General features: G+C 38.2%; 2 protein-coding genes across 3 annotated transcripts; one reads left to right on the forward strand and one right to left on the reverse strand.

The window, feature by feature from the left end:
• The first annotated feature begins 12,552 nt into the window (after positions 1 to 12,552).
• Positions 12,553 to 19,412, forward strand: LOC133736972 (transcription factor bHLH155). 2 transcript variants are annotated; one of them, XM_062164596.1, is made up of 11 exons: positions 12,553 to 13,738; positions 14,102 to 14,272; positions 14,488 to 14,572; positions 14,733 to 14,774; positions 15,051 to 15,110; positions 15,948 to 16,052; positions 16,202 to 17,368; positions 17,466 to 17,567; positions 18,051 to 18,179; positions 18,334 to 18,459; positions 18,986 to 19,412. In XM_062164596.1, exons 1-11 carry the CDS (start codon positions 13,641 to 13,643, stop codon positions 19,076 to 19,078), a joined length of 2,178 nt encoding a protein of 725 aa, XP_062020580.1. In that variant the 5' UTR covers positions 12,553 to 13,640; the 3' UTR covers positions 19,079 to 19,412. The 2 variants fall into 2 exon arrangements, with proteins under 2 accessions (XP_062020580.1, XP_062020579.1); XM_062164595.1 differs by having other exon boundaries at positions 12,561 to 13,738; positions 18,039 to 18,179.
• An 884-nt stretch (positions 19,413 to 20,296) lies between these two features.
• On the reverse strand, positions 20,297 to 21,954 carry LOC133740619 (1-aminocyclopropane-1-carboxylate oxidase homolog 1-like). The gene is made up of 3 exons (XM_062168563.1): positions 21,320 to 21,954; positions 20,908 to 21,229; positions 20,297 to 20,776 (listed from the first exon to the last, which is right to left on the reverse strand). The coding sequence occupies exons 1-3, from the start codon at positions 21,829 to 21,831 to the stop codon at positions 20,525 to 20,527; spliced, it is 1,086 nt and encodes a 361-aa protein (XP_062024547.1). The 5' UTR covers positions 21,832 to 21,954; the 3' UTR covers positions 20,297 to 20,524.
• Positions 21,955 to 23,525: the final 1,571 nt, after the last annotated feature.

Consider the following 23,525-nt stretch of genomic DNA (forward strand, 5'->3'; position numbering starts at 1 on the left):
CTTCTACAAGAAGAAGTTCATGGGCTTCAAGTCTTGAAAGATGGGGAATGAATGTTGAGCCTATCCCTAATGCAATTATGCACATGTGTTTGATATAGGCCTTCTGTTACAGGTACGCCCACATTTCTAGCCAACTCTTATATAATTTCTCATTCCTCATCTAGAATTAAGTTTTGTGTTACAATATATAAAATCTTGAGCTAGAATTAAGTTTTGTGTTACAATATATAAAATCTTGAGCATGCCTCTTCGGTAGTTGCTAATTAAAAAATTCTCATGAACTTGGTGACCGGTTTGAGAATCTAGATTATTAGTAATGGAAAGCTAAGCGGTGGTGAGCACAGGGTCGTTACTAACAAAAAGACTTCGCGGACGGTCAGCCGCGCCATCCATCCTTCAGGCAACTGCCATATCGAACCTGCAAAATAAGCACTAGTTAAGGACGGCGCAGTCCACTCTAACGATCGAGGAGGTATTACATACAAGGGTTTTGTTAGTACATTTATGACAGATCGATCTTCAAGAGAGAGTTCCAGCACTCGAGCGTTATGACCTCCAAGCTTGAAGTATGTTTTGGTATAGCTAGCAACTATTCAATGCTTCAAGATTTATGCCTCACATACAAAGCTCGTTTTGTTGCGGTGAAATCGAACTCTTCTGTACGTTTAAGAATTTGAATCATGGATTTGATTATTTTGTAACCCGTGATTCGCTTAGAGTTAACGCATACACTTTGAAACAAACTAGGGCTTGATGCATAAACTTTGAGCATTCTTTTTTTTTTTTTTTTTTTGTTGTGGTCAACAAACTTTGAGTAAACCTATGAATGAGAACGGCTACTAAACCCACCTTATCTTCCAATTGCACAAGTTGGATATAATCTCCTAAATTCTAATCTTACCAAATTTTTACTTGTGGCCCTAAATCATTTTGTACCTTACATGGTGGGTAAGGAATTACTTTTTCCGCACGTAACTTAGTTTATTATACACAACGTCTTTGACTTCTCCATATCTGATACAGCAGTATCATTTAGCAATTTCTTGATGTTGATATGTATATATGGTCAATGCCTCTGCTTGATTATGAGGTTTCCCAAAAATCATTTTATTCTCCGAAAGTTACAAGCAAACTTGGAAAGTTAAAAAGTAACTTTTCCAAAGATTTGTATCTTGGGGTCTGGACTCTTGTCAGTCCTAATGATATGGTCATTTAATTAGTTATTAGTTAAGTCGATCTCTGTGCTTAATGATCGTAGAACACGATCAAACTTAAGAGTTTAGTGAAAATTATTTCGTTTCTGATCGGGATAGTTTCATTATATGGTTGACCCTCTTGACTGTCAATTTGAAGTTTTGAACTAATTATGTGGCGCCAATAGTGAAACTTAACTAATCGTGGAGATTTAGTTCTTGTTTTAATACATTTCAAAATCAGAAAATTTATAATAAAATAAGTGTTATATGAAAGAAAATAGTTGTTATAGATTATATATATAGAATATCATTGAACACGCATATATATTACAAAGTTATATCAACAGGTTAAAATTTTCAATCTTTTGTTACTTACCTAGTTATATAGAATGGAGATCGAGTTCTATGAGTAGTATGTTGTCTTTTATAAAAAAAAAATTAAAAAAATTGGAGGGAAAAGAAATGATATGTTCGAAGGGATTGTAATATGAAAACTATATTCCATGGTAGAAATATTTCATTAATAATCATAATCATCATGGAATTAAACAAGAAGAAATTTTGATTAATCTAAAGTTATATGAAATCAAAGACATCATTGGATTCCCTATCACTTGATTTGTCAGGGGCTCAGGGCCACAATGAGTATGGGAGAGAGGCTTGACAAATTGACAAGCCTCCAAGAAGAAACACACACTCATTTCTCTCTGGCTGATACTGCTTTTGTAATTTTAGTAGATTAAACCTAAATCTATAATTACGATAGTTTATTAATGTAATGGCCACTAGTGTCACATATCCATAATGGTTAAACATTGGATTCAAAATAGATCTTCCACACATTATAGCCCGTCAATATTGACTTGAGGTATCAAACAACCACTCATGGCAAGGGAGACTAACAAGTCACCGAGCTTGATGGTGCTGGATTACATGTTAGTAAAAAGCTAAGCTACAAGATCAACTTAGGATGATTTTGGTTCCCAACTCTCTATCAAGAAAGAAAGAGGAAAGAAAGCTACAGAAAGGTGGCTTTTGGAATCTAGATGTGCAACTTGAAAACCTTTAACATATGTCACACCTTTCTTTATTTCTTGATGTAGTTGCGGGTGAGTGGGAACCCTTATGACAAGTTCGACTTCATAGTACGAACAAGATCTTCAAGCAAATCTCGAATACGTTAATTCTACATTTCTACGTTTTTATTTTTTTTATAATAGAGTTTTTGTCCATTTACCCCATTTCTAAATATTTTTTTTCCACTTACCTCATTAAAAAAAAATTTAATTCCCCCTTACTCAAAACACTTCAAGGAAATCTTCCTTAATACCCCATTAAGTTTTTTTTTTTTTTTCATTTTTTTAATATCATTTTACCCTCACCCATTTGTTACTTAAAAAGAGAGAGAGAGAGAGAAACCATAGGAGACTTCATCGGAGCCCTGTCACCGATCGCCGGATTCCTGCCAACTTTTGTAGGATTCCGGTCACCGGCCGCCGCCCGCGCGGACTTTTTTGAAAACCTATTCGGAGATCCCCAAATAGGTCGTCGGAAATCTCATAGGTCACCGGAAATGTTTATTGCCCCCAATAAACGTCTATTGCCCTCTAATAGACGTCTATTGCCTCCCAATAGAGGGGCAATAGATAGTCTTTTACCCCCCAATAGACGTCTATTGCTCCCCAATAGAACTTTCGGTCACCGAAATGGGAACTAATTTTCTTAAAATTAGACAAATAAAACTTTGATTAAAGAAAAAAAACGAGGAGATTACATCAATTCAAAACGTCTATTGCCCTCCAATAGAACTTTTTTTTTCTTTCCTTCTGAGCCTTCTGCCCCCATTTTATCAAAAAAAAAAAAAAAAAGATTTGGGCACCCAGAAAATGTTGGGCACCCAAAATTGATTTGCATCACTTTCTAGTACCAGAAGCATTCAATGCACCAACTACAGTGCCTTTTGATCCAGTAGCGCCTCCGCCAGCACCCGAACGCATGGCTCGGATCCCAGATCGGCGACGAACAGAAATTAGAAAAGCTCGAGGTCGGCTTCGATTTTCGCTTGCGCTGCAACTTCATCATCCAAGCAAAGCCCAACGTCGACGTGAGCTTGAACCCAAAACAATTCTAAACCTTGCTGCTGGAATCGAAACGCTCACTGACCGGAAGCAAAGCCCGGACCCGAAACGCTGACAGAGTTTCCGTTTTGTGGCTTCGATTTTCACTTGTGTTGCAACTTAATCATCCAAGCAAAGCCCGCCGGCATACCTTGCACCATCGATAAACAGGGTAAGTGGGAATAAAAATTTGTTGCTGGGGTAAGTCGGATACTTTTGGCCAATTTTGGTGTTTTGGGTCAAGAACCCTTTATTATAAATTAAAACAAATTACGATCAAACATAGGACAAGTGAACTTGCTTGTGTTTTATGAGTTCTCATCTTATGCTTTCAAAATCTAAACCATTCATTGTGAAAATCACCATATAACAAAAATTCAATCAAATCAAAAAAAAAAAAAAAATTAGTCCTCCATTCGTATTAAACAAATAGATAGTTTTGGCAACAATTAAAATTAAACTTATGAATTGTCTATTTATCGGAAAGACATAGATGACTAAAAGATATGTAATTTAAGTCATTTTTCGCAAGAGAAATCTTTAAGTGATGCTCCGTAACAAGATTATGAATTGTGAGAGTGTACGTGAGTTCATAAAATATAAGTGAAGTGAACAAACAAGTTCAGTGCATTCCACGTAAACCTACCTAAGAAGTATCCCTAAAAACATGTCATTAAACTTACCTAGTCACCAAACTAAATATCATCAACTTGAATATATATTTGCTCCCCTAGTCTAATATATATATAATAGAATCCACCATTTCCACCTCATTTGAATACGTACAGCTATAGAGCCTATGTTTCTCCTAGTGAGAAACCCTTTCTCCTCGCCCTCCCTTTGTAGCCGCAAGGCCGATCTTGCTCAATTCCTCCCTGTTATCGGATCTCTGATCCACTTCCCTGAATTCAGACTGATTCCTCGGTTTGGATTCATTCTTCGCATTTTATTTTGCTTTCCTTGTTTCCCTCGATTTCCCCAATCCTATTGTTAGGTTTCAGTCTGGTTTTCTTGATGTTGTTGGCGGCCATGGCTAGCGGTGGTGCTGTGGGGCAGTGTGTGTCGATGGCGGGGCTCCTCCGGCATCTAATCCAGCAGCGCTGGTCTCAGTGCTTCAAGACCCTCCCTTTCGAGGAAGCTCTACGGTTTGGCTCATTGATCCGGGTGGCGAGTTTGTGGTTGGCAGCAGAGATGGCAAGACCAACGCTGCAGACGGCAGGGTTGCTGGCGGTGGAGGTGTCGCTGGCTTGGGACCTATGGTTGTTGGCGGCTCGGGTCCATGGTGGCTAGGGTTTACTATGGGCCAGGGGCTTTTGGTTGGCTATTGGGCTAGGGAGCCCGATAGTTAGTTATCTTTAATTTCTTTTTTAGTTTTCTTTTTATTTTCTTTTCGTTGTATTTTAATAATGAAACGGAGCTCGGTAGGGAGGGTTTAGGGTCCATTTGAGGCATTTTTTTTGAGTATTTCCCTACTCTCTTTCCCTACTGGTTGAGAGTGCTGTGTTTGTCAGTACAAGGTTACGTTTAGGTACTCATTTTATCGGGGCCACACACATGGCGGGTTCTTTTGTAACTTTGTTGGCGGGAGTAATGAAAGTGTTAACGTTTCTTCTCAAAAAAAAAAAAAAAAAAAAAAAAGTGGATTTTAAACCAAAAAAAAAAATTGAATCTACATTTATCTACTGATTCCCTTTCACTATTCGATGAAGGGATATATGAGTTGCCTTCACTAAGTAGGCTTTTGGATGCAGAAACTAGGTTGGCTTCATTCAGAGAGGATCAACAAACTATACTAGACATATATAATTCATGGTTCATCAAACGATACTAAAAAACCATAACCATTTCAAATCGTCAACGTTACGAACATCGATCGACTACAGTGAAACATTTTTGCATCATATATAATTGTCTGTATATTACATTCGGTTGTCTTTTCCTTGAGGTAAATGGAGGTTCTATTAATCCAGAAGAAAAAGAGAATCGCTGGTCATCCATCACCAATGAGGGAGGAGGAGGAGGTAAAAGAAGCAACTCGCTCTCGGCTCTCCCCTCCTTCACGTCTCCTTTTTTTTGTTTTTCTTGTTTTCTGTTATTTTCTCTATCCTTTTCTTTTGTAAGATTTTCTGAACCACACACACACATATATGAGTACCTATCACCACTTTGTTGTTGCTCGCAGACTATATTAATACCCAAAAATTTATTTTCTGAAACTTCCTGTTGTTGATAGGGTATATTACACTAGAATCGAGCTGAGTCAGCTACGGTGACCTTACCTTGAAGGCTTGAAGCTAATATGGTAGGTTGAAGCTCAACATGAAATGAAGAACATCATAAAGTCAATTTTAACTTAGGTCTGGCCGGCACCACACTACTGTCACAGTGTCACCCAACTATGTTTTCATTTGTCATGCAGATTTTGGTGGACGATCAAAGAAGTCACACCGATTTAATTTGGAATATATACCGACTTAAAATGTCAACAAAGGCATCAATTACCCAATTTTTGACCTCAACAGTAAATCGGAAATTTAGTATCAAAATTATTAAAGAAGTGCAATTACCGATCTATCAAAAGAAGTAAATCCACTTGTCTTTATAGATTACAAATTATCCTTATAATGTAATAAACTAATCAAACATTGTTGATGCCCACTTTGTATTGATATTGAATTAGGTAAAAACACTTTTGGGTAACTTCCGACAAATTGAATCTTTTGGATTAAAGATCATGAGATTTGTTAGAGAAAAAAACAAATGAGTTCCATTGTTAATGATTGATTAGAAAAAAATAGAAACCATTTGATCATTTTGTTCCTTAATTTTTTTTTTCTTCAAATCCTATTTTGTTTGTTTGTCTTCATGACTAGTAAATTTGGCCTTGGCCTTACTCCATTATTGATCCTCATGAACTGAATGCAAACAGAAGGCAAAAGGAAATTGAGAAAATGATTATAGATCAATGGCAATAATCACCCGAGATCGCACTGTTGAAACACAATTAATGGGATTCGAAAAATGATGTCTAGTTGGTGCAATGCAACAAAAGGCTACTTCATGAATGTGTCATGAAAACAAAGGAGAGCCAACACTTGGGCACACCTTCATCAAATTGATGAACCAGATTTGGGCTCTCTATGGATTATGGGAGCATTATCATCATGCTTGAATGAATGGCACTCGATGGCAAAGAACATTTCTTATCTCTTTCTAGTCTACAATTGTTTTCCCTAAATTTTAGTAATCAATGTGAGAGCTAACATGATTAAATCTTACTCATTAATATTCAAACTAAGTGTGTGCCAAAAAAAAAAAATCAAACTAGGCTCAAGTCAAATATGTCACGGTTAAAGAAAACCAGAATTACCAACAACTTTTATACTAAAAATTTACATGTCATATTAAAGTCTTTTTTTTTTTTAAGAGAAATGTCATATTAAAGTCTTGAACAATTTTCAGTGTTTTGCTCATTTTCCTAGGCGTATTGGACATGTTCGTAAAGATCGAAGGAGATTTAAATCTTAGGCAAGAGGTGAATAAGACAAAGACTTAGTCAAGGAGCTAGGAGCTCAAGTATTTTTTGAGAAAAAGAGACTAACTAAAAGATTAATGGGTTTTTTATTTCAACCTGAACTTTTCGAGGATTTTTAAAATGATAACTTTCAAAGTACTCAAAGTGATACTTGGACTCTAATTTTCTTGTCAACGAAATACCTACGTCAGAATTCCGTTACAACTCCGTTATTCAGAGGCACGTGAGGCACACGTGATTAAAAAAGTGAGGGCAAAATAGACTTTTTCTCCCAATTCACCTCTAAAGTCGATCAAAAACTCAATTCCCTCCAAACAAACCACACTTTGAGAAAATCTCAGACCTAAATCAGTCCCAAACTATTGCTCCCAAACCAAAAAGGTCGACAAAAGCGAATCAACCAGACTGGAAAATGGCTCCATTCGATTTTATTCCTGACAAAAAGTGATCGATGGCGAAGATGTGGAGATTCTTTAGAGAATCTAGACCCAGACGAGAAGATAGTAAGTGTCCATTCCCTCTCTCTTTCAATAAAGTCAGTCGCACATGGAACTGGTCATGGTTTTCAGAGAATCCCGTTTCCATTATGTTAGCTCAGATTACGATTTAGGGTTTAGATTAAAATGAAATTGTTTTTTAGGGTTTGGGGCCGAATATTTAAATTTGGATTGGGATTGGTCCTTGTATTGATAAGTAGTATTTTCCTTGTCATTTAGTGGTTTTGCATTAGATTCTTCTTGTTTGAATATGCATGCAGAAATTGTTTTTATTCTTTCGATTGGGCACCCGTTTCGATTTGATGAACTTGGATTATATATGTTTTGTTTTAGCATTTCGAAGTTGTTTTGCTTTTTCTGGAATTTCTGGGAAACATAGGTTTAGGTAAGCAATTTCGATGAGAGATTGAGCATTAATCTTGTGCTTTTTCAATTTCATTTCAGTTCCAGATGATTTATACACCATGATGGTTATTTTGACAAGATGCCTGATGGTACGAAGAAGTATAAAGTGGCTAGCTAGGTTCAACAAGGATGGTGGGAAAATTTGGCTAGATGGTCTAGATCCTGATAAGATTGCATGGACAGAGTTTGGAAACATTGCTTGGGATATTGGGTACAGGGAGAAGCCAATTTCATACTACTACAAGATGCCTAGGACTTACTGCAATGAGGGATTGATGCCACTTAGAAACGATGCAGATGCACTTGAGATGGTGAATCTTATTCCACTGAAGACAATGCAGACTTTATTACTGGTGGTGGGAGGAGGAGGAGGAAGGAGGCTGAGGAGGATGATTTGAGGCCAGTATACCCAAATTGGGAGAATCCTTTGAATAAGTTAACAGCAGCAGAGAAAAGGAAGGTGGAACTGGAAGCAAACATTGTTGGGAGTAAGCTAAAATAGGCCTGGTGTATCAGGTTGTGGTTCAAGTGGAGTTAATGTGGTTGGTGGTGGAGATGTTAATGCAAGGCAAGAAGGGGTTAGACACAAGGCAAGGGCAGATGGGGTCATTAATTTGGACTCAGACTTTGACTTGGAAGCTAGTGAGGGTGGAAGGCAACAAAGTCAAGGCACCTTTACTGGTCTTAGTGACTTGGTGCCTGACCTGTTTGCTTCTCAAAGTGTGGCCCAAGCTAGAAATGACAATATTGGACAGGGGCAAAGGAATAAGGCTGAGGAGCAAGCTGAGGTGGGATGGGTATATAGTGGATTCTACAACAAGCACATTCCAAAACCTAGAGTGAAACATACTGTGCAAAAGAGGTGGGAAGGAAGGCGGCTACCTTGTGTGCTTGCTGATGAACAATAAGAATCCGAAATGAAGAGAACTAAGGAGCCAGGCGAGAACAAGCAACCTCCACCAGCCCTAACACAACCAAAATGCCAAGAACCTACTCGAAGATGACATGCAAAGTTTACTTCAAGAAAGGGCATAATAGATTGGGCTGCCTAATTACAAAGGGAAAGAAAGCAGCAGCACAACAAGCAGTAAGTAATTCCGATTGTTTTAATTATTTATGCTGGTTACATTATACATCATGGAGTTAATATTAATAGACTCTTTTCTCATTTCAGGGAGAAGGGAGTTCCAATACAACCAAGAAAAATAAGAAGAGCTCAAGGCAGCAGGTTTGTGATTTTCTGTTCAGCACTTGTCTTAGTGGCTCAAGTTGTTGACTCATTGCAGCATGTTTGTGACCTCAAGAATTTGTTTTAACCATGTGCTTGCTGCTCTGTTTACTTGTCATGGATGTGTTGAATGTGTTAAATTGTTGGTTGTGTTCAATATGGATATGGTTGTGTTGACTTGTTGGTTGTGTTGAATCTGGCATGGTTGTGTAAGCAGCAAAAGTTCCAGCTTCAAAGGGGAGGCCCAGCTTGAATGATAATATCATCAAGTCTAGGAAGGGTTGGAAGAAGATGAAAACCATGGAGGGCAACCAAGGTGCCAATGCAAGGCCATCTAGTTCACAAACTAGGCATGATCCTCCAACACAAAGCAGCCAAAATCCTACAACAAAAAAGGCAAGGCACCAAGGCCAAACTGATTCTGAATGGCCAGGGTTCTAATCCAAGTTGTGAAGAAAAAATATTGTTTTTGGGGTTGTTTTTGTTTAGGTTGTATGTAAGCTTATGATGCTATGAACAAACACATGACATTATTGTTGGTTTGTCAACCATTTTGTGAAACTTTGGGAACTTGCTATGTCCTTTTTGGTTGAGCAATTTGTGCAGTTCCAGAGCAATGACTATCTATTATGTTACAAACATTCCTTGTTGTTTATGATTTTTTTTTTCATTTCCATTGACTTATAGTACTAGAATTGCCTTGGAGATGATACTATTTTATTTGTTGATGCTATTTGGTACCTAGATTATGTGAATCAAGTCATGCCTAACTTGGTCAATGATTTTTGGAGGGAAACGGTTAGAGAGGGGTCAACTACATCTGTTTATGGAGGGAATTGAAAAAGTCTTGGTCAGACCAAACAAAACAAATTGAGGGCAAATAAGCCATTTTGCTCTGTTTTAGGGCCACATGTGCACCTCACGTGATAAAATAAACGGAGCCGTAACAGAATTCTGACGTAGGTATCCGTTGACAAGAAAATTAGAGTCTAGGTATCACTTTGATCACTTTGAAAGTTAAGGTATTATTTTAAAAATCCTCGAAGAGTTCAAACACTGTTGAAGTAAAAAACTCAAAGATTATTCTCAGAAGCATTAACTCTAGTGGATAAATACAAGAAGTCTTGAAGTAGACTGGACTGCTAGGTTTTAACCATGTATTTCAAAGGTTGATTTTTGTTTTGTTTACTTCCTCAACTCAAGTTAGTTTTGTGAAACGTAGTCACTAAGACCAAATTTTTTTTTTAAAAATCAAATATACAACTCATAGACAACAACTAGCGACCTCCCAATTACAAAAGGGAGACTTATGTCACTAGACTAAATGGTACTAGGCAAGACCAAAACTATTTGTTTGATGAATTACCTAAAATAAGTTAAAAATAAGACAATTCACTAAAAATAAAGAATTGATATATTTTTTTCAAAAAGAATTGATATATTAGATATCCCATTTCCTAGGAGAGCTTCTGATGAAGACTTTATAATAAGGGGCCGTGACCACTTACCCAATTTTAACATAAAAATTGCCCACTTGCTCCACTAAGAGTTTTTTAACCCCCTTTACCCAATTTAAACGCAAGTGACATTTTTACCCCCAATCTAATTAATAAAATACAAACTTCTCTCTCCCTCCCCTATCAGACTCTCTCTCTCTCTCTCCCCCCTCCTCCTCGTTGGAGCGTCGGAGCTCTCTCTCTCTCTCTCTCTCTCTCTCTCCACCCTTCTCCTCAATGGAGCGTAGGAGCACCAGAATCCGATCCACAGCGGTGAAAACTTCTTTGCAGAAGTCGTCGCCCGGCGAGTCGATGACGGTGACGGAACCTTTCCGGCAGATTCTGGGCCATCTCGGCTCTGTTTCTCGATCCGGATCTTGGCCGGGTCTTGCTTGGGGAACCCGACGGCAATGAAGACGTAAGGTGGTTGAGGTTGAGGTCGGTGGTCGTCGTCGCCCGTCGAGTCGATGATGGTGACGGAACCTTTCCTGTGGATTCTGGGCCATCTCTGCTCTGTTTCTCGATCCGGATCTTGGCCGGGTCTTGCTTGGGGAACCCGACGGCGACGAAGACGTAAGGTGGTTGAGGTTGAGGTCGGTGGTCAGGTCCCATCAACCTTGTTTCGCCAACTCTTCCCATCTCGACGAAGACGATGACGATCCAACTCCGCTCCCCTTACACAACCGCTCCCCGACCACTCCTGCACCGGCCTCACACTCCGGTGGGTGGCCAGAGGAATTTCTGGGTGCCCATATCACTTTTTTTTTTTTGGTATACTATAAGCTTCGAGAATGGGGAAGGAAAAAAAAAAAAAGAGAACGTGTACAATTGAACATATAAATTGATCAATTGTGTCTGTAGTGTATTCATTTTGGTTTTGGGAGTTTATGTAATTCATTTGAGGGCAATAATATCATTATTATGAGGCAATAATATGATTACTGGGAGACAATAATATGATTACTGTGAGGCAATAATTTGATTATTGGGAGGCAGTAATATGCATATAAATTGATCAATTGAGCATGTAGTGTATTCATTTTGATTTTGGGAGTTTATGCAATTCACTAGAGGGCAATAATATGAGTATTGGGGGGCAATAATACGATTATTGGGGGGCAATAATATGGTCGCCGGATTCCGGTAACCGGCCGCCGGATTCCCATCACCGGAGTCGGCGGCCGGCCATTGGTCACCGGAGTCCGGCAAGGTATCCGACGACTTCTCTCTATAAGTGAGAAAGAGAGGGCAAAAAAATCCTAAAAATAAATAAAAAAGAATTAATTGGGTAATAGAGAAATAATCTCTTAGAGTGTTTTGGGTAAATGTGGTTAAAAAACTCTTAGTGGAGCAAGTTGACAATTTTTAAGCTGAAATTGGGTAAATGATTATTTCCCCTTATAATATAGAAAAGTGAGGACTTTTGAATGAACGGTTGGATGACATGCATGTTGAAATTTTAAAATATCAACTAAAAACACTCATCCAACCAAATTATTCAAAAATCCTCACTTGGTCCTTATTAGAAACTCACACTCCTTTATAAAAAAAAAATGCTTATTTAAAACCTTAGAAATTGTTTTGTTACTTATATATGCCATTAATTCCAACAGAGTTACACAAGGGAAACTATTAGGGTGAGATGCTTAATTAGTGATTTATGAAACATTCAAATATGTCACCAACTTTTGACTAATGAAATCATTGTTAAAAACAAAAATGGCCAAGGAAGAAAAATGGTTTCTATTATTGTTATTTTTTTTTTTGGGGGACATGGAGAGGGATAGGTTCATGTTACTTTGTTGGTTTGGAAAAAGAGAGAGGGATTGTATCCTTGAAAATTGAGGGCAAGATAAGGATCATTTTCCTCACATGGGCATCATGTTGTTTGCCATCAAGGACACTACCTAGAAAGTGTACTCAATACCCCAAATTGGATCAATGCATTTCCAAAAATATATATAACTTCAATAATATACCCACCCACATTACCAAACCTCCCCTCTCCTTTTCCCTTTAGCTAGGGGCCTTTGAGCCTCCATTTTGTTTTCAACCTTTTCCCATCTTTCACACTCAATCACAAAGGTGCTCAAGCGCATGGCTCTAAACTGCGCAGGCTGCGTAGACAAACGGGTGCGCACTATATCAAAACGACGGTGCACGTTTAGTTCAAAAAGCTAAAATGAGCAGGGTGCGCAGGTAAACACTCCCCTCTCACTATATTAAACAAGTCAGTCCTCACTAGCTAGGTGACTTCTCTATCTCAGAAAAGCGCCTTCTCTCTCTCTCTCTCTGAAAGAAAAACATAGCCATTGAAGCTTCTCTCTCTCTCTGCTTTTTTTTCTCCCTCTGTAGAAAAAGCTGCATTGTCGTTCAAAAAATGGCAGCGACTGTAGCTTAAAGATTTCAACTTTGATACACTTAGCCTCACACTTGTCTCAGCCAAAGCTTCAGAGCCAATCCTCAAATTTCAGCGAGCTCTCCTGAACCCGCAGATCGAGCTAGTGAGTGAACCATCCTATTCTGTTCAATCCGAGCATTTTCTCTGTGCAAAAATCCGCACAGTTGATCGGAAGACTAATCAATTCTGGAAAATTCGCAGTCTTTGGTGAAAGATCCATGTCGTCGGACATTCGCTAGGGTTTAAATCCATACAGTTGTGCTCAAGTTTCATCTTGAAAGCCGTTGAAGAATCGTTCTTTTCTGTCTAATTTGCTTCGATTTGATTCTGTGTAGTTCCTTTTCCGAAGCTTCCGTACAAGTTCATGGCTGAATGCGACTGTATGGGAGCCTCTGATTCTGCATTTGTAGGGTTCGCGATTGCGAGTTTGTGAGGATTGTTGAGCCAAGTCTCTGAATTGGGGGGGGGGGGGGAGTGGTGCGGTGGTGGTTGATTACGTGTGTGAGGGGATGGGAACGGATCGTCTGCCATTAGCGGCGGTGGGACCGCCGATAAAGCGGCGAGCGGGGTTACGGAGAAAGCAGGCGGGTAGAGGATCATATAGGGCAAGTTAGGGCACGAAAATTCGCGCCAAAAAAATTGAAAATTTTGGGGACGCACTGGGGTTCCTTTGAATTGCTTTGGTGTTGTTGTTTTAGAGCTGGTTTTAGGAAAAAGAAAAGGAAAAAAAAAAAAAAGCTTGGGAGTTTTGGAGGGGGGTGAGAGATGATGGGTACTGACTTGCACCATGTGCTGAGAAGCCTCTGTTTCAATACGGAGTGGAACTACGCCATTTTCTGGAAACTGAAGCATCGGGCTCGAATGTGAGTTTATTTTTTGCTTGTTTTTGATTTGCTGTTCTTTTAGTTCTTGTTGTTTGTTTGTTATTCAGTTTGAGTTGAGTATTGGCTAATTTTGGTAAAGCTGGAAAAGGGTAACTATTTAGAACCAAAAAGGGTGCAATTGTAAAGTAAAAGTAAAGCTGGAGACACAAAATTCTAGTTGCAGGACAATTAGTACCCAAGTTATACTTTTTTCTTTTAAATCTGGACTGTAAACTAACTTCCTAGTGCATGATTTTAGCTTTGTGTTTCGGTGAAAAGTTTCCATTTGCTTGTAGATTCTGATTCTTTATGCTGAAATACACATATCCCTGATGATGTTTTGATATGGTGTGCTTTATGCAGGGTGCTGACTTGGGAGGACGCTTACTATGACAACTGTGAGCAACATGATAATTCAGGGAATAGATGCTTTATTAAGACACTGGAGGCATTGCATGGCAGCCATTATCCACATGATCCCCTTGGGCTAGCCGTGGCAAAAATGTCGTATCATGTATATACTCTGGGAGAAGGGTAATTACTCGTGTCACTTACTAGTTACCATAATGCCTGTTGTTAAAGTTTGGATTAAAAAGCTGTGAATTCTAAAACCATTGTCAGTGTTTATGTACTACGCTTATGGTTTTTCTCGCTCTCTCCTATTGCCATTATCAAAATTATCAGTTTGGATAATGATAGCGTCTCATAAAAAGAAAGGATGATTAAAAACATCATTTTATGTTTTATAGGATTGTCGGACAAGTGGCAGTTACTGGGAAGCATCAGTGGATCTTTGCAGATGATATTTTGAAGAATAACTGTTCACCGTCTGAGGTAATTGTTCCTTGTTATGCAGCATGAGTACTGATTAGTGCGTTTCAACTTCCAAACTGTGTGATATTTATAACCATATAAGGTTGCTGCTCTGCAGCTACTAGTATTTGATTGTGTTACCATTCATTCTTATCAAGCATTTATGTTTTGTGTTTTTCAGTACTGTGATGGATGGCAAAGTCAATTTTCAGCTGGCATAAGGGTACTGCCCCCCCCCAGTTTCTCTAATTAATCACTGTTGTTTATTCTCGCCTTTTGGGCACAATCATAATCTCATACGTGAGAAAAGGATGAATTACTGTGGGGACCTGCAAGATTGTTTTATCTATGTTTTTTGAAACTATCATTTTGATTTGATTGACCTGAATAAATTTCAGCTATTCATTGATTGTAACTTCGTTCTGGAAGGGAGAAACATGAAGGATTGTGATTTTCAACTAGATGTCCTGATAAGTTGAATTTTTTGTCATTTTTGTAGACTATTGTCGTTGTAGCTGTTGTTCCGCATGGAGTTGTACAGCTTGGTTCTTTAAATAAAGTAAGTTCTTTCTTTTTGTGAATAATGAATACTTAAAGCCATGCATGACTTGGTGCTTATGTGGTTTTTTTAGGTTTATAAAAAGAACATCTATAGTTTTGTTGGGCTGTTATAGACTTGAAGCTATAAAGAACAATGCAGTGCACTTCTCTGTCGTAGTCCGTGCATTTCGTTATTTAATTTTGTACAGGACAATACTGGTTGACATTGTTCAAGCTGTCTGTTTCCTAATATGGTTAGATGCTCTAGCAGTGCTACTAAAGAAATAAAACCATCCGATTGTGCAATTTGTGTGCTGGGTTGAGTATAGATCCTAGAAGATTGAGTGTCATATTTGAGCATATACTCTATTTGTCTCTTAAGTGTAATTGGTAAAAAGTTATGGTGCTCGTTGTTGGAGAGACAGTGTATACCACTTCATAAGTCTTAGTTGACGTTTCCTGACATACTTTTTCAAGTCAGTTGACGTTTCCTGACCTACTTTTTCAAGAGCACCTTAAAGGTTTGAACTTAGAGTCTCAAAATGGTGTTGCCTGCATATTTGACCTTTTGGTTGTATCCACTCAAAAATGCATCTAATTAATGGCTTCAAAGATTAGATGCCTTGCTGCAACCCCATATAAATTGCATCCCAGTGCTTGGTTGTCTAACATCATCATAATGTGTTAAATTATTCATACTTTACTTTCTGTTGATTTTATTCCCACATCTCGCAGTGGTGAACTTGTTCTTACTTCTTAAATTTTAGCATCAAATATAAGGTATTAATGCTTGCAGTTTACACATTTTCAAGCATATATTTATTGTTCTTGTCCTCTTTCCATTTGAGAGTTGCAGATCACTGAAAATGTGAAGCTGGTATCTCATATCAAAGATGTTTTTATGGCTCAAGATTTCCCAGCAGGGCATATCCAATCTAGCATAGACAGTTCAGTATGTGAGGTATCTATCTATCTCTCTCTCTCTCTGCACTGTGTTAATCTGTTTGTGCTCCTGCCTGTGTACTCATATGAAGCACTTTGATGATTTTCTTCTTTGGGTGTGTGACTCAATGATAAACTATGACACTGACTTTGACTTATTTTTCTTAGGCAATATCTTCAAAAAAATTGGTGTCAGGGACTTTTCCGGATTGCTTGCAAAATTTAGATAAAGCCATAAATAGAGAAAAGTCTGATGTTTGGTTGTCCGCTTTTCCCCAGTCTGGGAAAGACAGTGATAGTTCTTACATTTTTCCATTGACTGGCATTCTGAAGAATGCAGTTGAAGTGGTCAATAAGCATGGAGAACTTGAGTCATCCAACATGGGAGGTGATGAGAGTCCCAAACTACATCAGTCAAAATCAAGTATCTTCAAGTTGGAAAATTGCAAATTAGTAGGAGTGGAATTACCTGATAGCAGGAAGTGTACAGGGGAGAGTAGTGGCTGCAAAGATATGGGGATGTCTTCCACAAACAATGCCAATCCATTATCTCATGCTAATGATTGTGCAGACTTATCTTCAACGTTTGTCAACTCTGCTGTAAATGACGGGGTTAATTTGGACAGTATAGATCTTTACCATAATGAGGTGTTGCACGTAAGTGAACCGTTGGATGTTAAGTTTCAGAGCAACCTTGAAAACTTGAAGTTTCCAACTGAACCAGGTCACGTGGACACATCCAGTACATCTTTGATGTTCCCTGCTGGCTGTGAGTTGCATGAAGCACTTGGACCAGCTTTTATGAATAAGAGTAACTTTTTTGATTGGGAAGCAGAGAAGATTGGAGATAGAATTACTACTGAGATGCCTGAGGGAATGAACTCTAGCCAGTTGACGTCTGATTCTTGCCCAGAGCATCTTCTTGAAGCTGTAGTGGCTAAAGTTTGCCATAGTGGCAGTCATGTTAAAAGTGAAAAATCATTCTGTAAATCAATGCAGTCTCTGTTGACAACTGAAAAGTATCCAGAGCCTTCTAGCCATACTACACATACGATTGATTCAGAAAATTATTCCATTGATCAGCCGTCTATGAGAGGAGAGGACACACAGCAATGTTTGAGCTCATCAGGAATATGTGGGGTGATATCGCCAAAATGGTTTTCGTCACCTTGTCCTAGTGCTTGTAGTGAGCAGCAGGAGAGGTCTTCAGGACCAGTTAAAAACAACAAGAAGAGGGCTAGACCTGGTGAGACTTCTAGACCTAGGCCGAGGGACAGACAATTAATCCAGGATCGTATTAAGGAACTGCGGGAGCTAACACCAAATGGAGCAAAGGTGACTTTCAGAACTCAGCTGACTGAATTCTGAACTTGTAGAAGTTCTAGTTCTTATCTATGCTACATGTGCTAAATGTGTTATGATAACTTTACAGTGCAGTATTGATTCACTGCTGGAACGCACAATCAAGCACATGTTATTTCTTCAAAGTATCACTAAGCATGCGGATAAACTAAATAAGTGTGCTGATGCAAAGGTAAATCTTTTGATCAAGTTTATTATGGCCTGGGATTAGCTCACATCTCTTTTGTCTTTTGCAAAGTGAGATTTTTTTAGTACTTCTCTTGTTATTTTACTTGGGAGATGAAATGCACAGTCCCTCGTGTTTTAATATTCTACTCACACACCGTTTAAAAAGGGACTGTGAGTAGTATTTTTAGAGGAAAAAAGGTAGTGTGAATATCACCTTCCTTTATTTCTTTTTAGGCTACTAATATGCTCTTCCAAATCTTCCACCTTCTGAAAGCATCTACAGAGATTAATTTATATGATCACTTTTATCAATATTTTCTTTCATTTTGTATCACTATTATGGAAAATCTTTTTAGATTTCAAGTAGGTATGTGGTTCTCGGAATCCAAATTGTAAACAACTTATTGATAAGAACATGCCATGCTTATAGATTTTTACAATGTTGTTCTACTTAAATATACTGCTAAATTCACAGTTGTGTCCCAAGGAAACAAGCATGCTAGGATCTTCTAACTATGAAAGGGGATCGAGCTGGGCAGTGGAGGTGGGAGGCAATCTAAAAGTCTGTTCAATAGTGGTAGAGAATCTGAACAAGAGTGGGCAGATGGTTGTGGAGGTATGTAATTGTCAGATGTCTAGACTTTACATAAATATTTCATTTTAACTTCTAAGTTTCTAAATAATAATATTTCATTAACAAAAACAACACCTGTACGCCAATTATTAAGCTTACCTATCGGTTATTACAAGCATCTGATTGATCTATGCAGATGATGTGTGAAGAATGCAGCCATTTCCTTGAGATTGCAGAAGCTATAAGGAGCTTGGGTCTGACAATCTTAAAAGGTGTAACGGAGGCCCGTGGTGACAAGACATGGATATGTTTTATAGTTGAGGTAAGCCTAAGATCGGTGTCATGCAAATGACATAATCATTGAATGGAAGTTCTGGGCCTAGAGATGTACTGACCACATAAAAAGAAATTTAGAAGTTAGAACAATAATGGCTTTTATAAGATGCGACTGGATCCTCATCTATAAAAACAACAATTATGAACTTGCTAAAAGAAACTTAGGTAGTTAGAACAATAATGGCATTTATAAGATGTGACTGGATCCTCATCTATAAAAACAACAATTATGAACTTGCTAAAAGAAACTTAGGTAGTTAGAACAACAATGGCATTTATAAGATGTGACTGGATTTTTACCTCATCTATAAAAACAGCATTTTTGAACTTGCTAAATATCTGTTCTCTGTGCCAAAAGGATAAAAAAATAAAAAAATTTGTTCCCCTTGTGACCTATGTGCATAGTAAAATCCCAAGGCTTTCATCTCATCCACACTGCAATGTTATCTAGTATCCTTGTATGTGGTGCTCATTATCGTCTTAACTAAAGTTGACTCCGTGGATTAATGCAGGGGCAGGACAACAGAAACATACACAGGATGGATATCTTGTGGTCCCTTGTTCAGATACTGCAGCCCAAGAACCCTATGCAACAACAGTTATAGCCTTGTTTGGCTGGCCCTTGGAATTGCCCTCTAGGTTCTTTTGTAAATTACTGCAAATCATTTGTGATCTGTGATTGGTCTATGTATGTTTTTCCTGTTTCTGATTGAACACCCCCTTAAATTGAAAAGAAAAGTGAGAAAGCCCCTATAGGAGGTAGAATGTAAGACGACATCATTTACTTGGAGATATTTTCTCCCCTTTACTTTTTTAGAGTGAAAGTGCCATTTGTTGTTTTCCCTCAGTGATTTTTCATTTGCTGCGATTTGTTTGGGAGCTTGATACTTGGAATGATAAGTCTTTGGATCACTATAATGTATGTCTTCCGGTTTGTGCCATTATTTTGTTACAAATATTGCTTTATGACCAATGTTTTGACTTTTAAGTTTGAATTTCTACTATTCTGAGCCCCTACAAATACCAGGAAATAACTTCAAAGATACCACGACTTCTTCTGGATCGATATTGCAGGTAGACCTGTAAATGGATCGGATTTGGATCGGATCGACCTAAATCCGAATCCGTTTACTTAAAAAAAAAATCGATCCAAACCCGCTCCGTTAACCCGGCGGATCATTGATAGCTCGATCCAAATCCGCATCCGCCGGATTAACGGATACCCGATCCGCTAATCCGACCCGTTTATAATTTTAAAATTTTAAATAGTAATATTAAATTTATATCATGATACCTCATAAGATATTAATAAAATATTAAAACAACATGAAAAGTATCACCAAAAGTAGAATTACATTATCAAAATTCTTAATGTTTATTGGAATGTTAGGTGATGAACTATCCCTTAGATTTCTGCAAAAAATTTGTATTAGAAATATAAAATATTTTATATTTTATATATTTTTTTAAAATAATATATTAATAAAAAATAATATTTTATTATTACGAAAACGGGCCGGATCATTAACGGATCGGATCGACCTAAATCCGTATTTGATCTGTTAAATAAACGGGTTAACGGATTCGGATCATTAACGGATCAACGGATCAAAATTTTTGATCCAAACCCGTCCAATAGTCACGGATCTGGAGCGGGTCCGGATCAAAATCCGGTCCATTTACAGGTCTAATTGCAGGTTTGATATTTGTGAAAAAAAAAAAAAAAAACTATATTGAAGTCAGGATGCGGTTATCTTGGTTTGTTCACATTCGTGATATTCATATGCGAAACACTTATCCCATAATTTCATAATTTTCACGATTAGTTTCGCTGACACATGAATAAGATGGTACACATTTACCCCACAATTTCACATTTTTCATGAATAGTTAGTTTCTCCTTTTTTGTTAAATGTTCAAAGTTTCTGTCAATCAATATCATAGGAATTCGTACATAGGCCAGGCTGAATACTTCAACATATAAGCTATTAAATTAGGGTAACACTTAGATCATAAGAACATTGCCCAAAATTTACTGTTAACTACTTAACTTAGGTTAGTTTAAAATGACTAAGGGCAGAGTTACCATCTAAACCCTTTGATTTGTAATAGGCAAGGTATTCTCCCACATGAGTTTCCCTATATATAGGTAAGTCGTCAGACAGAAACGCCTTAATTGGCCCATAAGGTTTAAATCGATGTGTAGCACTTGGATAGAGAAAGCATGCAGCTGATATCCTGGGGCCAACCCTTCCTGCCAGCACCCTATGCTCCACGCTTTTGAACTTGTCGTTGGTGATAAGCTGCACACAACAAATGCGTATACAGTGAGGCCTCGAGCAGTTTGACATGTTATGCATCGTACTGTCAGTCTAAACTATTGATGAAAATTTATTTGATGCATAGTAAAAATTATTGATATGTAAAAACTCACCTGCATAAGATCACCAATATTCGCCACCAGGGCTCCGTGCCTTGGGGGAAGGTCGATCCAGTGACCTTGGTGGAGGACTTGGAGGCCGCCGATGTTGTCTTGTAAGAGTATAGTTAAGGAGGAAGGATCTGAATGCTTGGTTGTCCCAATGGTGAGGTCTGGTTCTGGACATACCGGGTAATAATGGCACACCAGAGTTTCGCTCTTCATGCACTCTATGCCAGCTAGGTAGTCACTGCTGATCCCCAAGGCCTCTGACAACAAACTTGATAGCACATCTCTTAGGTTGATCAAGTGTTCTATGTATTCTTGCACTGCCTGTCTGTGACTCAAATCAAATCCAAGTTAATAGTTCGTCATGTTATGTTCCTAGACTGTTGGTATGAATCAAACCATTAGTAACAAAGTGTACCTGCAAACTGAGGGAAGTGCCTCAGGGTCCAAAGGACCATCCTGGAAATCGAAAGCAATTGAATCCCTCCAGTTTGCTGTTTTTGCCACCAACAGATCTCCATTGCAGTAGTATCTTACCCTTTGCTTAGAGTCGCGTGAGTACCACTTCATCTTCATCTCCTTTGGCTGCTCATGAAATTCTCTTATTGCTTGTAACAAATTGTCTATAACCCTGTTTGGAACTCCATGATTAACCATTTGAAAGAACCCCCATGTTTCAGATGCTTTGTGGATTTCCTCAACAATCTGCACCCTCCGGAGATCCTCATCGAACCCATCAAGATCTATAAGTGGAACTTGGAAGTCTGCACTGGTTGGGGTGCTTGAACTTGAAAGGTTCTCTGGTGGATGCATGAGGAACTTGGGCACTTTGGTCACCCCTGAGTCTATTAGCCCTTTCACTCCAGCTTTTGTTTCATCAAACTCTTTTACTTCTTTGGCTCTATCATAACTTCCTGTCCCATCTTCCATCTCTGGCACACTCTGATGCACAATAAGTGAAAAGGGTTGGTGTCTTTTTTAAGAGAGATGGAAGGCATTGAGACACATGAGATGCTATGGCCCCCATTTTAAAAATTGTGCACAGGGAAATTTTTTAAGTTAAACAAAAGGCCAAGATGGTGAGATACTCAGTTTCGGCCTTTTCTTTCCCTGGCTATCAAAATCTTGGGGTGTTAACCGTGCAATAATGTTGAAGAGAAAGTGTCGTTTCCTTGTGTTGTTTGTTTTTGCGAAGTGTCTTTTCCTTAGGTTGTTTGTTTGTGCGACATAATATAACTTACAGAAGAGGAAAGTCTTGAGGAAAGTCTTGCATGGCTTCCCAAAACAAGGAAATGATTCAGGATGAGGTAATTAGGTGTCACCTGCCAACCAGTTTGAATGTTCTTCCTTTTGAGAATGGAGTATAATTTGAGATATTATTAGTATGAAACTTTACATCATGTGCAAGCTGTTGAAATGTAAATTGGATTCTGGGAAGTGTACAAAAGCAGCTTTAATGAGAATTTTGTGTCCATGATGCAAGATCTGCCACTAAAGGGTGACAAAGATTAGCACATAATCTTTCACTAAGAGAATGTAAATATCTTCCCATCAATAGAACATATCTTTGAACCAAGATTATGCTGATTGAGGGGTCCTTGGTCTTTTGACAGAAATTGGAAGAGTATCTCATGCCAACTCATTGGAAATGAGTAATTATTAACCGTTAATTTGATATGTCTTGTCGATGGATTATCAATGTGAATTATTAATCATATGAATTCTATCTCAGTTTTTTAAGAGAAATGTTTTTCAACTTAAACATATATATATTGTTGTTAGATTATCAATTTGAACCATCGATCATGTTGGATGTTGTCAAAGTAAGAGGTTAAATATGATTTGACGATGTGAACACATATTGAAAGGCCCAAACTTGTAAAGATAGAGTTACATGCTTCTCTTTTGTATTGATTGCATGAATAGACCAGTAGGTGATCCTATTCTTGTGTATGAGAGTACATAATACATAGGAGTTGGTACATCCACCCAGTTCACATCTTAATCATTTCATTGAACCTCTTAGAGCATCTATCTCTACTCATTTTCATGGTAAATTGAACTGAGAAGTTTTTTTTTTTTTTTTTGAGAATAAATGTCAACTCCATTAATAATAAGAAAGATTACAAAAGACAGATGTATAAACTACATCATAAATGAAAGATACGAAAATAAAGCAATGAACATAAAACCTAGCAAAGATACGATTGGATGCAAAAATGCATCTGAGGACGCATCGGGTGTAAACCGTGCTATGTGAAAAGTTACTAATAGTATGACCAACCATAACAGAGTAATCTTCTATCAAAGTAACCGGTGGTATGACCGACCAAGCAGATTCCTCGTACATCTTACGTCGAAAAGAGAACAATCTTCCACCTATGTTACTGATAGTGTGACCATCCACAAAAGGGCAATCTTCTAACAATGTAACTGGTGATGTGACCATCCAAACATCTTCCACGTAAAAAATACGCCAAACAGAGATCAATCTTCCACCAAAGTGACCTAAGAACCAAAATGATGAAAACCAAAAGACAATCAACCTCAAAACCCAGATCCAGGCCAAGTGCCAAGCCCAAATCCAGACCCAGATCCGACCCGGATCCCAAATCCGGATCTTC

This window comes from Rosa rugosa, chromosome 3 (genome assembly GCF_958449725.1).
Source record: "Rosa rugosa chromosome 3, drRosRugo1.1, whole genome shotgun sequence".
Classification (NCBI taxonomy): domain Eukaryota; kingdom Viridiplantae; phylum Streptophyta; class Magnoliopsida; order Rosales; family Rosaceae; genus Rosa; species Rosa rugosa.

Coding starts and splice junctions, on each gene's coding strand:
- LOC133736972 (XM_062164595.1), top strand. CDS start 13,641: ATGATGGGTACTGACTTGCACCATGTGCTGAGAAGCCTCTGTTTCAAT. Junction 14,273..14,487: donor GTATATACTCTGGGAGAAGG/GTAATTACTCGT, acceptor TATGTTTTATAG/GATTGTCGGACAAGTGGCAG. Junction 17,568..18,038: donor ATAAGTGTGCTGATGCAAAG/GTAAATCTTTTG, acceptor CTAAATTCACAG/TTGTGTCCCAAGGAAACAAG.
- LOC133740619 (XM_062168563.1), bottom strand. CDS start 21,831: ATGGAAGATGGGACAGGAAGTTATGATAGAGCCAAAGAAGTAAAAGAG. Junction 21,230..21,319: donor GCACTTCCCTCAGTTTGCAG/GTACACTTTGTT, acceptor TTTGAGTCACAG/ACAGGCAGTGCAAGAATACA. Junction 20,777..20,907: donor ATATTGGTGATCTTATGCAG/GTGAGTTTTTAC, acceptor TGTTGTGTGCAG/CTTATCACCAACGACAAGTT.